General features: G+C 36.0%; 1 protein-coding gene across 2 annotated transcripts in view; it reads left to right on the plus strand.

The window, feature by feature from the left end:
• Positions 1-17,690, plus strand: part of KIF24 (kinesin family member 24) — an 83,288-nt gene that overhangs the window by 26,555 nt on the left and 39,043 nt on the right. For both annotated transcript variants that reach the window (XM_024560222.4, XM_045195137.3), the window contains exons 2-4: positions 1,214-1,858; positions 7,387-7,576; positions 16,289-16,386. In XM_024560222.4, the coding sequence (XP_024415990.2) occupies positions 1,236-1,858; positions 7,387-7,576; positions 16,289-16,386 (911 nt within the window). In that variant the 5' untranslated portion in view covers positions 1,214-1,235. The remainder of the gene's footprint in view (positions 1-1,213; positions 1,859-7,386; positions 7,577-16,288; positions 16,387-17,690) is intronic.

The raw sequence follows: 17,690 nt of genomic DNA on the forward strand, positions 1-17,690 counted from the left end.
AAACAAGTCACAAGGCCAGTAATGGAAGGAGAAATAGATTTCATCTCTTGATGGAAGGACCAGCGAAGAATTGGTGGCTTTTTTTTTCCAGTCTGCCACAAAAGGAAAAGGGCAGGATGAGTTTAGGATGTGTTACTTAGCTAGCTCCTTTGGCCTTTTCTTTATTTAGCCTAAGTAGCATTTCCTCTGAACTTAATTATGCAAGGTCCTTTAATCATCATTATAACTCAGCCCTGACTCTTCTGTTTCTCCTAGAATGAAAACAAAATGTAAATTAAAATGAAAAACAGAAAAGCTTTACCAAGAACTAATCAAATTTTGGAAACTGAATTATAAACTTTTTAAAAAGAAAATGTGGCTGGCTTTTGAATAGTCTCATGAACTTAAACTTAACAATAGTATGGAGAAATTCTTCAGGGTCCTGACTTTAATAATATACTAGAATTATATGTGATTACCCCATCATTTGTTAGTATTTCATTAGATACCTTGGCATATTAAACATTTTAATGTGCAGTCATTTAAAATCTTGACCATAGTATTAATTTCCTTTTATTCATATTCTGTACAGGTGGACAGCTACAACCATCTACCTTTTAGAACAATTTGAAATTGTGAAACAGTAGATTCCAAATTAATGATGTCTAGCTTTTACTAGTACTCAGCAGATACAAATGTGATTTTCTCAGCGTTATATTAGTTTTTAATCCTTTGTGGTTTGCTATTTAATTCTGCTTTCCATTCTAAAAGAGTTCTTAGCCTTTGTTCATTAATCATGGAAACAGTTGTGCAACATGCCTTGATGTTAACTTGAACATCTAAAATTAGTCCTGCTACAGTCAGTGGTTGGGAGCAGTGGTTCAGTAGTCTGTGGCATGTGTTAAGTAGACATTGCGACTTTGGAAAGAACTCCCTAGAAATAAGTAAGTGACTTGTGTTAAATGTGTGTGGCCTGTAGCTATGTATATATACAATTGAAAGTCTCTCTTTATTAAGCAGACGAATAAACTATATCTGTTACTACAAATGCATAATCGGCATATTTGTGTGACTAAACTATGCTGTTTAATCACTTCAGAAGAAAAATATATTTATTGAAAACTTGGTATGCTCGAATGGATTTTTCTGCATGTTTTGTGATTTTCATTTTTTAAAAGAATAATTGTATTATACGTACTGTATTATAAATGAGTGACTTTTTTTTTCTTCATAGTTTATAGAACCTGTTCACAAAAATGACATCCTGGTTGTATGAATGTCTTTGTGAAGCTGAACTTGCACAGTATTATCCTCATTTTACTGCCATTGGCCTTCAGAAAATAGATGAATTAGCAAAAGTTACAATGAAGGACTACTCCAAATTGGGAGTCCATAACATGAACGACCGCAAACGTCTCTTCCAACTTATCAAAATCATTAAGATTATGCAGGAAGAAGATAAAGCAGTCAATAGCCCAGAGCATCCTCTTCAGACAAGCAGCTTGTACAGCAAGCCTCGGGAACCTAGATCTGGACCTCGCAGACAATTGCACTTTGATTCTCCTGCTGACAGCAAAGATAGAACTACCAGCAACTATGGGTTTGAAATATGCAATTTATCAGATTTTCCTGCAAATGAACAGAAATCTAATTACCTCAAAGTGCTGGAGCACATGCTACCAGATGATTCCCAGTACCAAACAAAAACAAGAATTCTGAATGCCATAGCAGCTGATTCCTATGAGCAAATAGAAACTAACACTTCACTCTTTTCATCAAATCGCTTTTCTCCAATACTGGGGGATTGTGATATTCCCATTATTCAAAGAGTCTCTCATGTTTCAGGATATAACTATGGAATCCCTCATTCTGGTATCAGGTAATAATAATTTATTTTTCCTTCTTCCTTTCCTTGTCTTCCTTCCTTCTTTCTTTCCACCCTTCCTTCCTTCCTTCTTTCCTTCTTTCCTTCTTTCCTTCCTTCCTTCCCTTATTTATTTATTTATTTATCTATCTATCTATTTATTTATTTTTTTGAAGGGAGGGTGGGCTTAGGCAAGGGCAGGCCTCTTAATGACCAGGGGAGTGCAACCTACTCCTTATTTACAGAAAGTGGTGGTGAGCAGCTTCTGCACTGATTGATAGAAATACCTTGATAAGGGAAAATTCGTGCAGAATTGGGACTTTCCAGATGGGACAAAGATGATACTGTTCATATATATCAAGCAGCTGCTACTTGCCAGGATCCACTATTATTCCTATAGCAGAACAATTTCTATTTATTGTAGTATAATATGATACATCTAGTGCATCCCTGAAGGTAAAACAGTTAACTAGCCTTATGCAGTGGGGGAAAAAATTATACAACCCACAGGATATTTTTTTGGACGTCAAATTTACTTCAACCAACCAGGATACATAAAGCTTAGTTAAAAACAAAGAGCATGTAGTTGAATTAAGTAGGTCTTTGGAGAAGTTAGTTTACCTGCATGTATTGAAATACGGTCCTGATTTTGAGTGCCTTCCACAATTCTAACTAGCCCTGGAAGAGCAGACGATTTTGGTGATTGCAAAGAGTAAGACACTGTTGACAGAGTTTAGGGTTTGAGAGTCAGGGTAATTATAAGTTATTCTCAAGTTAGAATTTTAAATAAGGTCCCTAAGGAATGAAATATCAAGTAATACTTAATACTAATATTGGTATAATAGAAGAAATTTTTTAAATAACATATATTGCTTGTTTTGTTTAAAAGTTTTAGATAGTGAGTTACAGAGAAACAAAATACTTTCTTAAGCCACATTTTCTTTTCTCTCTCCTTTTTAAAGCTATTATCCATAACTTAAAACATGGTATTTACATCAGGTCTTATATTAGCTAAGGTTTCAGAGGATCTCATAACAACCAGTTCTCTATTCAAAAAAAAAAAAATAGAATACCAAATTTTAAAGACAAAAATACCTTTAGTAATTTGACATATATAAGTGAATTTTTGTGGCATTTCTAAAATTTTGGGGTGGTTTAGCAGAGCACAGAACATATAGTACCGTTTTCTTCTTTCAATTGCGAAAGTACTAGACAGTCTCATAATCATCAAAGCCAAGATTATTGCTGTACTATTGGTGAAAGAACATACATTTTCTTGACTATTACAGTCTTTTGTTGAACAACACATAAAAATCTAAATTGGGTCCTGGCTGGTGTGGCTCAGTTGGTTGGAGCTTTGTCCCTTAGACCAAAAGGTCGCGAGTTGGATTCTCAGTCGGGGCACATACCCAGGTTGCGAGTTCCATCCCCCATTGAGGCGCATACCAGAAGGTAATCACTCTATATTTCTCTTTCTCTCTCTCTCCCCACCGCTTCCCCCCTCTCTAAAAAGCAATGAAAAAAATCAGGTGAGGATAAAAAAAAAATTTAATTAAAAATATCTAAATTGGAATTATTTATAAATAGAATAAAGATACTACTCTATAAAGATACTGCATTATTTATTTGGGTAGAGTGGATATTTTAGTTTAAATATTGCTATCTCATTTATTTGGCAAACATTAAGTACCACTTCTGCTAGGCTTGATTCTGGATAATATAAAGATTAGGCTATCTGGAGACTCTTAGTGTCTTAGGGGACAGCATAAGTGGGAAAACGGAGTAACAACCATATGGTAAAATACGTACATTTATAGAGGTTGACACATGACAAACCCAGAGCAAACTGTTCAATTGAACTTTCTCATCTTTATATCATTACGTTACCATTGTTTATTATACAGATGCTCCTAGACTTACAGTGGGATTATGTCCCATCCATTGTAAGTTAAAAATATTGTAAGTTGAAAATGCATTTAATACACCTAGTTTACATCATTGCTTAGCCTAGCCTTCCTTAAAAATGCTCACAACACACACGCCACCCAGAAAAACCCACAAACCATGAAACAAAAAAAAACTGGCAGTGCAGTAATTGCAGTGATTAGACCTTCGACCCTACTTGTCTCATGGCACACGTAAACTAATGACTAAAATTCTGCGGCCCACCAAAAAATACATTTTTTGATGATCTGATTAAAAAAATAGGTATGATTTTGATTGATGATAATAGTAATTAGTAAATTACCTATCCTTTTTGCTCCAGTGACTTTTTAAAAAATCAGGTGCCTATACTTGTGTATAAGGATTTCTGGTACAAAGAATTAATCAATTAGACACAACCTTATTATGTGATGTAACTAATAAAATACAACTCTATTATATGACCTATGTATTTATGGTTCAAGACAGGGCATTCACATCAGAGGGTTGTTGTTGTGTTGGCTGTTGTCATTTTTTTTTTAATTTGACAATCTAAGGGAAAAGAGGCTAATGCCCCTAACTAAATAGTTAGGTATTGCTAGTTTTAAAAATTCTTGTGGCATGATGGTTGAAAATTGCTGCTATAGAAATATCAGTTCTTCACCCTCTTAATCTCTTGCCTAAGTAGGAGCTACAGCTCACTGCCATTGTCCAGCATCATGAGTATCTTACCACAAATCACTAGTCTGGGAAAAGAACAAAATTCAAAATTTGAAGTGTGGTTTCTACTGAATGTGTATCTCTTTCCCACCATCATAAAGTCACAAAATTATAAGTTGAATCATTTAAGTTGGGGGCTGTCTGTATTAGAGAAATAGAGATAAAAAAAAGCACATTTTTCCCTAACAATTCTCAATATTGCTTTCTCACTCATACCCTAAGTAGGAGTCAAGGTTTCAGAACACTGAGAAACTCCTTCACCAATTTAAGGCTTGCTGTTAGGGAGTCTTCCTATCCAAAGAGCATTCTCTCTGGATGCTTCAACTCAGATACACTGAAAATAAATTGCTGGCCTCAGAATTTTAGGTATTTAGAGAACTGGTTGCCTTGACTTAAGACTTCAAATAGACCTAACTCCAGCTGTCTTAACTCTTTGCATGTCAGACAGATATAGTTTATTTCTTCTAGGGGAGATTGGACATTAAAACCAGAACCTTTTAGAACAATGTTCATTTCTTTTTGTCCTTTGAACTTGAAAACTACAGTCCTTTTTTATATGACCCATCATCCTAAAGTCCCTGGTCTATTTTGGAAAGACTATTTTCTGTCCTCTTTGATTAGCTTTATACAAGTAAGTTATTAATATTTACCAACAAGAGACTTTGACACAAAGCCCTTGTTAAAATGATGCATTAAAGTTTTGCTTTTTCACCAATGTCATCCCAATAAAATCAGTAAAAATTCAAAATTTTTTATTTTTCGTGTAAAAAACAAACATAAACAAAAGAAGAGAGAATAGAACAGTGAACATATGAGGATATGCCCATCATCCATTTTTTTTTTAAGATTTTATTTATTTTTTAGAGGGAGGGAGGGAGGGAGAAAGAGGTGGAAAGAAACATCAATGTGTGGTTGCCTCTTGCTTGCACCCCACTGGGGACCTGGCCTGCAACCCAGGCACATGCCCTAGACCGGGAATTGAACCGGCAACCCTTTGGTTTGCTGACAAGTATTCAATCCACTAAGCCACGCCAGCCAGGGCCTGTCATCCACTTCAAACAATTGTCAAGATTTTGCCACACTTAACCTAAAAATGGTATGGTATGCTATATGTTGGTTAGAAAACAAAATATGCTTTAAAAGCCTTGAGTTATTATTTATACATTATATTAGAAATGTATTTGCCACTTTTTACTAATTTAGATCCTGTCAAAAAGTAATTTTCTAGCCAGCTATAGAGCCTATAAAAATTGAAACTGACATGAAACAATTATAATAGCGAAATATCCTATTTAAAATATATGGAGACAGAAGATAATTTGACTGGTGGGCACACCATACAATATACAGACTATATGTATCATAGAAATGTATGCTTGAAACCTATATGATCTTATTAACCAATGTCACCATAATAAATTTAATTTAAAAAATAATAAAATGTGCTATAAAAGGCTTTTTAGGGGCTATTAGAATCAAATTCTAAAGTGTAAAAAGTATAAAGGAAGAGAATAATTTGTCTTGCTAAGACAATCTTAGTATATATACCAAAGGCATTGATTCTTGTAAAACTCCTCCTTTCAAGAATTCTATTTTCTTGTTACCTAGCTTAAAAGGAGTTTATAGGTAAGTAGTCAGATTTTAGATATGTGGTATTCATACATACCACCATTACACTCAGCAAGTAAACCTGATGAATTTTGTATCCCTAACCCAAGAACTATTTGCCTCAAATATTCTGAATGTTAAGGTTGATGAGCCAGAGAAGAAATGCATCTGAATAGAAGGATGAATTAGTGGTGGATAGAACCAGTCAGAAAATTGTCCTAGGAAGAAGAACTGTAAGATTGTGTCCTAACAAATAAATATATATTGGGTTGAACAAAAAAGGAAGTATGAGGATAAGACAAAGGCAGGATATATCTGGGAAGAACAGGGGAAAAATACATCAAAGCCTATCAAATACTTCAAGGTATTTAGTAAATTCAGATAGAATAAAAAAAGGTATTACATTGAGTGATCAAGAAACCTAGCCCTAGCCGGGTAGCTCAGTTGGTTAGAGTATCATCCTAATATGCCAAGGCTGAGGGATCAATCCCTGGTCAGGGTACATACAGGAATCAACCAGTTAATGCCTGAATAAGTAGAACAACAAATTGATGTTTCTCTCTCTCTAAAATCAATAAATAAAAATTTAAAAATATTAAAAAAGCAGCAAATGTACAAGAATAATTGAACCGAAACAAGGGTTTGGATCTTGTAAAGGCCTCGGAGGGGTGACCGCAACATATTGCATTAGATTTTGAAGATTGATTAGCCTGAGTTTTGGAGATGTAAAGAAAGAGCATCCATCATATATCGTTAGAAGCCTTTTGGAAAACCACATCTGGAAGCCAAACACGTGTTTCAGAGCTAAAACAAACTCTTAGGGTTTGGAGGTGATTTTTTTGTTTGTTTTGTTTTTTTGGTCAGGAATTTTTAAGATTTTATTTATTTATTTTTAGAGAGGGGAAGGGAGGGAGAAAGAAAGGGAGAGAAAGAAACATCAATATGTGGTTGCCTCTTATGCACCCCCTACTGGGGACCTGGCCTTCAACCCAGGCACGTGCCCTTGACTGGGAATCCAACCAAGACCCTTTGAATCTCAGACCTGTGCTCAATCCACAAAGTCACACCAGCCAGGGCTAGGAATTTTTTTTTGGAGTGGAGTAGATAGGGATAGAGATAGAAGTAATCAGGAGGATTTAGCTAGTAACTTTCTTATTGTCAGAACTTTAATATGCAACACTTTATGTATATTTCACCTAATTTATAACAAAATGTACTAATACTTTGATCTCTTAAGTAGCCTTAATCTATTATTTAAAAATAAAGGCCTACTTATTAACATACTATATCAGACAGAACACCTCAGAGAAAGAGAATCCTTGGACTGAGATGGAGAAAATCAGAGTCTGTGTTCGAAAACGCCCTCTGGGCATGAGGGAAGTACGTCGTGGAGAAATTAATATTATTACAGTAGAAGACAAAGAAACTCTACTTGTTCATGAGAAGAAAGAAGCAGTTGACCTCACACAATATATTCTGCAGGTATGATGCTTTTCTTTTGTATTTAGAACTAATATTAAATATGTCAAAGTTTTGCTTTTTGTTTGGCAACATACAAATTCTAAATTCCAGTTTCTTGTTTGGGTGTTGGTCATCTCTGATGTAAATTGCATTAAATCATTGATACCCTAGGCCTTTATTTTTTAAATAAAAATGGGATATACAAAAACTTCATTTCTCTGTGCTAATGCAATAAGGCTGTATGACACATCCACTTAACATGCTTTATGTGAATTTAATTATACTTATTTAGCCAAAAGAAAGGGAATGAGGGGATAAAAGGAATTTAAATAATGAATTGGTGATAGGCAGTACTCGTCACTGAGCATATGCTCCAAATGACTGTAAGATGGCCATACATTCTTAATTCTCACCTGTCTCTCACTGTGTGAGCTTCTCACTCTGTTGAATGTGAGTCTTTAGTTTAGTAATGCAGGATATATTTTTGAGCAACAAGGCTCCAGATTGCCAGCCAACTGCTTATTTTGATTCTCAGCTGTCTTTTAGACTTAATTTGGTGGAAATTGGGCTCTTCGAGTGCCACTTTGTACAGGCCACTTTGTGCAGTGGGTGAATATCATCCAGGGATACAACTTTACAACTAACATACAAGCATTTAAATAAAACACTGGTTGCTCAGACACATAAAAAGTGTTCACTGCCTGCCAGAATGATTGTGAAGAGTTCAAAGAGAAAGGGTTTGGTATTGAAAGGAACTTATTCTAAACTGGTAACTCTTCAGTCTTGTAGGGAAGCAGCAAAACACATATATGGAAGATATTGTAACTTAGGTACTCCTAAAATTGTGAAGCAATTGTGAATAATCTAAAGCCAGGGGGTAATCCACCAGAAGTTAAGATTTGGGAATAAAGAGTTTCTCTTACTCTGAATCTGCCTCCCTTCCTCCTCTTCTCCTCCTCTTCCTCCTCCTTTTTTCTCTCTCTCTCTGTCTGTCTGTCTGTCTGTCTCTGTCTCTCTCTCTCTCTGTCTTCAAAATCCAGTGATTGGTAGAGAGAAAAAACAGTAGTGAATAATCTGGTGTGCTAACATTTCACCTTGGCCAGCTGAGATTTTACTGTACTGGAACAAATCTATTAACACTGAAGTCATTTTAACACTTCCCCCCTTTTACACTTGCATTGTTCTTCTTTTTCTTTGGTTACCAAAATTGGGTTTAAAAGTATCATTCAAAATAATCCACTCAGTCTTTTCTATGGGCACTAAATTACTAGGCCACTGTATAATTAACCCAATCACTTCAACAGCCTTATCGATTGCTGATCAATGCACAGTCTATTAGGTCTAGGTGGGAGATATTTATTTTGAAGATGGTCCAAATGAACAATTAGTTGTAATAGCTACTTACAGCCATAGTAATAGCCCTATCCAATCACCATCTACCCAAGATTGCCTTAATGATGCTTCTGTCACAATAATTCCCTCAAGGAGGCATCATCTTATCTTTTGTATTTTTCCATTATCCCAAAACACAATAACCTTATTTCTTTGTTATTACCATTGATCAATACTTATTGAATACCCATAGTTTCTGTAGCACTTTCTCAGCTGTTTGAACTTAGGACCTTTGCTCTCATAGATCAAAGTCCTTACCTATCAATGCTATAATATAAAACTGATAGGGTGGTTCCCCCCCATCTTTTTTCCTTATTTATGTAGAGAGAAGAAAAGAAAACTCTAGGAAATATTGATCCTAGATTCTTTGGGGTTTATTTTGAAACTTATTTATGTTTGTGTTCATTTAACTAAATATTATATCCTTTCAAATCTCATGTTACTTAGTATATATGATCATATACATGTGGTGTACTACACTAACCATTAAATTTTATGTCATTGTAATAAGTGAAAAAACAGGGAAACCTGTATGTTTCATTCCAATTTCTTGAACAAAGAAAATATTAGAGAAAAAAGATAGTACTGAAGTATATCAAAAATCAATAGTGGCAAGAGTGTTTAAAATCTTGCTTCCTAACTGTCATCAGTTTGGCTAAAATAAACATTTTTTTAAAAGATTTTATTTATTTATTTTTTAGAGAGAGGGGAAGGAAAGGAGAAAGAGGGAGAGAAACATCAATGTGTGGTTGCTTATGGTGTGCCCCCTACTGGGGACCTGGCCTGCAACCCAGGCATGTACCCTGACTAGGAATCGAACCACTGATCCTTTGGTTCGCAGACCACGCTCAGTCCACTGAGCTACACCAGCCAGGGCAAAAATAAACATTTTTTAAAACTATGTTTTATTGATTATGCTATTACTGTTGTCCCATTTTTTTTCTCCCCTGTATCCCCCTCCACCTGGCACTGCCCTCCCTCCAGTGTTCCCTCCCCTTAGTTCATGTCCATGGGTCGTACGTACATATACGTTCTTTGGCTTCTCCATTTCCTATACTATTCTTAACCTCCCCCTATTTTGTACCTACTAATTACACTTCTTATTCCCTGTACCTTTTCCCCATTCTCTCCGCTTCCCCTCCCCGCTGATAACCTTCCATGTGATCTCCATTTCTGTGATTCTGTTCCTGTTCTAGTCATTTGCTTAGTTTTCGTTTTGGGGTTTTTTTTTTTAGATTAATTGTTGATACTTGTGAGTTTCTTGTCATTTTACTATTCGTATTTTCGATCATCTTTTTCATAGATAAGTCCCTTTAACATTTCATATAATAAGGCCTTGGTGATGATGAACTCCTTTAACTTTACCTTATCTGGGAAGCACTTTATCTGCCCTCCCATTCTAAATGATAGCTTTGCTGGATAGAGCAATCTTGGATGTAGGTCCTTGCCTTTCATGACTTTGAATACTTCTTTCCAGCCCTTTCTTGCCTGTAAGGTTTCTTTTGAGAAGTCAGCTGATAAGGGAATTAGTCTTATGGGAACTCCTTTGTAGGTATCTGTCTCCTTTTCTCTTGCTGCTTTTAAGATTCTCTCCTTATCTTTAATCTTGGGTACTTTAATTGTGATGTGTTTTGGTGTATTTCTCCTTGGATCCAACTTCTTTGGGATTCTCTGAACTTCCTGGACTTGCATATCTAGTGCCTTCACCAGGTTGGGGAAGTTTCCCTTCATTATTTTTTCAAATAAGTTTTCAAATTCTTGCACTTCCTCTTCTCTTTCTTGTACCCCTAAGATTCGATGTTGGAACATTTAAAGTTGTCCCAGAGGTTCCTAAGCCTCTCCTCATTTCTTTGAATTATTCTTTCTTCATTCTGTTCCAGTTGAGTGTTTTATTTCTTCCTTTTGTTCCAAATGGTTGGTTTGAGTCCTGCTTTCCTTCTCTTCACTATTGGTTCTCTGTATATTTTTCTTTATTTCACTTTGTATAGTCGCCACTTCTTCCTTTATTTTGCATTTGTACTCAATCATGTCTGTGAGCATCCTGTTTACCAGTGTTTTGAACTCTGCATCTGATAGGTTGGCTATCTCCTCATTCTTTTCCTGGAGTTTTGATTTTTTTTTTCATTTGGGCCATATTTCTTTGCCTTGGTGTACCTGTTACATTGTAAGGGGCAGAGCCTTAGGTATTCACCAGGGAAGGGCAACCCACTTTGCTGTGTTGTACCACTGTATGTGGGGGAGAGGTCAGAGGGAACAATGCCACTTGCTCTCACCCTACTTTCAGTCATTTCCCTCACTTCCCACAAGCTGATTGTGCCCTTTTAGATGCTGGCCTGGTGCTGATTGCTGGGTGAGTGGTCTTGTGTATGTTCTAGGATCCCATGGGCCCCTCCTGTGAGATGGCAGTTTCTCTTGCTGCCACAACCCCCGCAGGTTTTTAGAGCCAGAGTTTTCGGGGCTTTAGTTTACTGCGCTGTAACCCTGGGTTATGTGGTCTGTCTCACTCCCCACACGCAGTCCACATGCAAATGTGGAATCACCTGGTCCATCAGCTGCTGCCTTGCCTTGTGTCCTCTCTGCCCCGGCATCCTATCTCCATACCTCCTACCAGTCTGGATGAATGGTTCTTCTTTAACTCCTTGATTGTTAGACTTCCATACAGTTCGATTTTCTGGAAGTTATGGTTGTTTTTGTTTTTAAATTTGTTGTTTTCCTTCTTTTGACTGTGCAAGGAAGTGAAGTGTATCAATGCCTCCTGTTCTGGTTGTTTGCTTAGTTTATTTTTTAGATTCAGTTGTTGGTAGTTGTGAATTTGTTGCCATTTTAATGTTTATAATTTTAATCTTCTTTTTCTTAGATAAGTCCTTTTGACATTTCATGTAATAATGGCTTGGTGATGATGAACTGCTTTTGCTTTACCTTGTCTGGGAAGCATTTTATCTGCCCTTTAATTCTAAATAATAGCGTTCCTGGATAGAGTAATCTAGGTTGTAGGTCCTTACTTTTCATCACTTGGAAGACTTCTTGCTAGTCCCTTCTAGTCTACAAAGTTTCTTTTGAGAAATCAGCTGATAGTCTTATGGGAACTTCTTTATAGGTAACTCTGTTTTTCTCTTGCTGCTTTTAAGATTTTCTCTCTGTCTTTAACTGTTGGCATTTTAATTACGATGTGTCTTAGTGTGGTCCTTTTTGGGTCCAACTCGTTTGGGACTCTCTGTGCTTTCTGGACTTGTATGTCTATTTCCTTCACCAAGTTAGTGAAGTTTTCTTTCATTATTTTTTCAAATAAATTTTCAACTTCTTGCTCTTCCTTTTCTCTTTCTGCCACCCCTATGATTCAGATGTTGTACTTTGGAGATGTCCCAGAGGCTCCATAATCTATCCTAGTTTTTTTGAATTCTTGTTTCTTTTTGCTGTTCTGATTGAAAGTTTATTTCTTCCTTATGTTGCTAATTGTTGATGTGATTTTCAGCTTCATCCCCTCCACTGTTGGTTCCCTGTAGATTTTTCTTTATTTTACTTAATGTAACCTTCATTTCTGCCTGGGTCTTTTTTATGCTGTTACAGTACCTAATGAGTTCTTTGAGTATCCTAATAACCAGTGATTCGAACTCTGCATCTAATAGGTTGCTTATCTCCATTTCGTTTAGTTCTTTTTTTCTGGAGTTTTGTTCTGTTCATTCATTTGGGCCATATTTCTTTGTCTTTTCAATTTGGCAGCCTCCCAGTGTTTATTTCTGTGTATTAGGTAGAGCTGCTTTGACTCCCTGTCTTACTAGCGTGGCCTATTATAGAAACGCACACCTGTAAGCTGTATGGGGTGGAGCCTTAGGTCGTCGCCAAGGCCGGGTAACCTTTGTCACTGCTCTGTGGCTCTATGGCTCTCTGTGGGGGAGGGTTTGGAGAGAGGGCAATGCTGCTGGAGTTTTGCCCAGGAAGAAGCTGTCTCCTGGCACTTGTCCTGTTGCCAGTCACTTCCATTTCTCTCTGTATGCCTCTAGTGCCCCTCAAGCTGTTGCCCTTGTGCTAAGTCCTAAGACTGTTGTGGGCACTTTAAGAGGAGTCTCCTGAGAATCCTGCAGTTTCTTCTGCTATCCCAACCCCCACTGGTTTTTACAGCCATAAGTTATGGGGACTTACCTTCCTGGTGCTGAAACCCTGGGCTATGTGGTCTGACCTGGAGCTAGGATCCCTTGCTCCAGAGGTATCCCTCCCAATTTTTATCCACTGCACGTGAATGTGGGACTGCCCATTACACATCTCTGCCTCTCCAGGCCTTTCCGTACCTCTCCATGCTTCTCTGACCCTCCTCTGACCCTCCTACCTGTCTGGATAAATGTGGCTTCTTTAAATACTTGGTTGCTGTACTTCCATACAGCTCGATTTTCTAACAAATTTGGGTGATATTTGTTTTGTAGTCTAGTTGTAATTTTTGCTGTAGTTGTGTGAGGAGGCAAAGCGTGTTTACCTGTGCTTCCATCTTGACTGGAAGTCTTGCTAAATTAAGCTCTTATAAACATTTTTTAAAAAGTTAATGGTGGCTATCTCTGAGTAGTAAAATTTACAGATAATTTGTTATTCTTCTCTATTGTTTTCCATGTTTTTAAAATCTTCTAGAGTCAGCTGTGTTGTTACTTTTATGTGAAAAAGTAAAAACTTTTTGATAGAGTTACCTATTTCAAAAGCAAAAGGTACAAAAGGTTATACAGTAAGAAGTATTTCTCTAATTCCATTTCCTCTTTGAAGGCAACCAGTATTAAATGTTATAAGTGTATCTTTCCAGAGGTATTCTACAAATACATGTTACTTTTATAATCTGAAAAAACTTATTTAAAAAATAAACTATGAAACTCTGATCATATCAAGGCCAAAGTGTTAATCTAACCTTATTGATAAAGTATGATCAAGTGAAAGTATATGTGAAGCAAAGGATTTTATGAATTATAATAATCTTATACATCCACATATCTTTCATTAAAGATACTTACAAAAGTACTGGAAAAATTAATACCTAAATTCTGTTGAAAGGTAAGATACTAACCCCTGTCAGTAAGTGCTTTCTAAGGTATTTTACTCAACATCTAAAATTATTCACTAATACTTGTAGAAGGAAAGGAAAAATAGCTATATACTTCATGAAATAAATGAAAGCTCCAAAAATATATTCCTATATATTCATCTTTTTTTTAAATGATTTTATTTATTTAGTTTTAGAGTGAGGGGAAAGGAAGAAGAAAGAAAGGGAGAGAAACATCAATTGGCTGCCTCTTGAACATCCCCAACTGGGGGCCTGGCCTGCAACCCAGACATGTGCCCTGGCTGAGAATCAAACCAGTGACCTTTTGGTTCACAAGCTGGTGCTCAATCCACTGAGCCACACCATGCAGGGCTCTATATTTACTTCTGTTTGTTTCTTCTTTTTCTGAGAAATATCAAATACATAAAATGTATTTTGCTTTGATTTCATACTTAACTATAAAGACTGTTGGTGATATTTGATCAATGAATGGATTTGACTCCTTGCTTAAAGACCAGTTAAGTTAGATATAAATCATGTTCATTAAATCCAGATTTTGGATATATATTTTATTTTTTATTTTGCTATTTTAAGCTTAATTAAGGATATAATGAACCCCCATGTACCTATCACCCGGGTTCAACAATTACAAACATTTTACTGCTCTTGAAATCGTATCACATTTTTCAAAGTACTAAAAGTTCACAGGTCTCCTCATTATGCTGCACAGATTCATACTTTCTCACCTCCTAACTTTTGGAGATTTTTTTCTAACTGATAAATTCATTTTTTGGCCCCAATTTCTTCTTAGATGACCTAACGAATTTCCATTCTAATGTAATGTAATGGTACCTGAAACAGAATTGAACCTGGGGTAGAGTGACCCACAGTAAATTGGCCCAAGTTCACTTTTCTGGATTTGCCATATAATTTTTCCTTTACTGTATATTTACAGTAGGTCCAAAAAGTAGCAGAAGATAAGGCCTCATCCCTCATTCATTATTTGTGGACTGCCATTATGATGTTACAATCAGGCTTGACATTATTAGAATTTCTTACTCAGTTATAGTTGGACTGCCAACATGGTAATCCTCTAAATTATACAAATGATTATGGCTCCTGAACTAATGCTTACCAGAACCAATTCAGTGGCGTCTTCTATCTCTCCTTTTCCAGATTACTTTTCATTTGGGAGTCATCTTGGATTCCTTTTTCTCCCAAACTTCCCTCATTCAGTCAGTTGCCAAATTTTACATGTTCATCTCCTTTAGTTCCATTATCATCATCTAATTTAGACCGCTTTTACCTCACCACTGAATTACTGGTGTTCCTGTTCCCAACCCATCCATAGTGTGAAGCCAGATTAATTGTCCAATGAAATGGCTCAGATCATCCCTCTCCTTTGCAAAGATTTTTATTGTTTTCCCACTGCTTACTGAATTAAATAAGAACATTTTACCCCCTCCCTTAGTCCCAAGATCCCTATAACATAGTCATAACTCATTATTCTAGCCTTCTTTTGTACTTTTCTACCTACCAAGATCCTAATTTCAGTCACATTGAGTTCTCCCTGTTCCCTAAACATTCCTTGTGCTTTCCTTCTTTGACTCTGCTCATGTTTCCACCATGCTTATAATACCTTCCCTGACTTCATCTCTACCTCTCAAATTTATCTTCTTTCCCCATGGCCCATTCCCAATACAGTCTTTTTCTCATAAAGTCTTTCCCAATCAGAGGAAATATGTTTCTCCTTTGAACTTCACGTATACTTTATCTGTCAAGTTTTTTCTACCTTATAGTCATTTGTAAACTTGTCTGGATTAACATCTTTATGTTGTAGGGTGGTATAATGGTAGGGTAATGTCTTTGAGTCCCTTGAAGAGCCTACTGTAATATACATGCTACCAGCTGAGCAATAAATGTTTATTAAATTAAAAGTTAAGCTGCGTAACTTATGGAATGGAGGTCTTCCTCCAGAATTCCCATGTTAGCCATAGCTGGGCTCTGAGGATAATCTCCGTAGAATCAGTTTCTCTCCTGGACCTAAGGAGTGTTGGCCCCCTCATATACTCATCAATTTACTTCACTTAAGAGAGAATGAAAATTGTGTGCCTTTGTTTTTACATTATAACAACATGTCAAACAGAGATCTCTAGTAGAAGAAGGCACTGTCATTTGACAGGTTTTTGGGGTTTTTTTGTTTGTTTATTATAAGTTTATCATAGTGAGTTACTATTAGTTAAAAATGTATTTGTGCTTTTATCGTGTGTTAACTGGATAGTGGTGAGGAAAATGTCTTTATAAAAACCAAATTTATTTTACAGCATGTCTTTTATTTTGATGAAGTCTTTGATGAGGCATGTACCAATCAGGATGTATACATGAAGACTACTCACCCGCTCATTCAGCATATTTTCAATGGGTATGATAGTAATTTTCTGCTGCTTTTGCTCTTTATTTTTTATTTTCCATAAATCATATTTTTAAAATAAATATTACCTATGCTGTTTTTTGTTCTTTTGAATTAAACATGAATTTGTGTTTTGATCTTATGAATTTAAATTAGTCTCTTCTGAAAAATTCAGTGTCTCTATTTGTAGGATTTACCAAGCATTTAGGAATTTTCAGCAAAATTTCCTTTTACACTGATGATATTGATTATCTGTGCTCAGTGGAAAAATATAAGCTGACAGCAATATAATTTCATCAAGGTCCTTAGAATAAAAAGGTATAAGTGGTTGTAGTTAGTTTGAACTTTTTTTTTAAGTTGTTCCAATTTTTTTTTCAATTTTTCAATTATTTTATTGTTGTTCAATTACAGTTGTCTGCATTTTCTCCCCCACCCCCACCCCAGCCAAACCCACCTCTCTGCCCTAGTTTGAACTTTTGATACTAGGAGTTATGTATTCTAGCTATAGTTTCATTAATTTTCTCCTTTGAGTAGAAAGTTAAGTGCCTATCACTTATCCATCTTTCATAAATGTATTTTTTAAATTTTGAAATAGGCCCTGACTGGCGAGCTCTGTTGGTTAGAGCATTGTCCAGATACCCCAAGGCTGTGGGTTTGATCCCCGTTCGGGACACATATAAGAAACCACCAATGAATGCATGAATAAATGGAACAACAAAGCAGTGTTTCTCTCTCTCTCTCAAATCAATAAAGTAAAAAAGATTAAATTTTGAAATAATTATTTATACTTAATAAACACTAAATGGTACAGAAAAGGTAGTAGAGGCTTCTGTTGTGTATTTAAAATGTAGGCATGTATGCCAAACAATCTACTAGAGTTGCTGATTCTAGAGTATTTTGGGGTTTTTTTTCAAATAACTTTTATAATGTGAAAAAACTGAGGTGTAATTCACATGCAATAAGATACACAGATCATAAGAAGTATTCAGGTTTAATGACTTTTCATAGTGTATACATCCAGCTAACCAATACCTGGAACAACATATAGAACATTTTCGCTACCCTAGAAGTTCTCCTATGTCCCTTTTTAGTTAATTTTATACTGTTACCCCCAGGTCTTATATAACCACTGACCTGTTTTCTGTCACTATAGATTAGTAATAGAATCACTGTGATATATTCTCTTATGCCTGGCTTCTTTGTTTAACATAATGTTTTGTTCTGTTTTGCATTAGTACATGTTGTTGCATGTGCCCCTTGTTTTTATTGCTGGGCAATATTCCCTTCTATGAATATACCATAAATTGTTTATCCAT

This window comes from Desmodus rotundus, chromosome 1 (genome assembly GCF_022682495.2).
Source record: "Desmodus rotundus isolate HL8 chromosome 1, HLdesRot8A.1, whole genome shotgun sequence".
NCBI classification, from domain to species: Eukaryota; Metazoa; Chordata; class Mammalia; order Chiroptera; family Phyllostomidae; genus Desmodus; species Desmodus rotundus.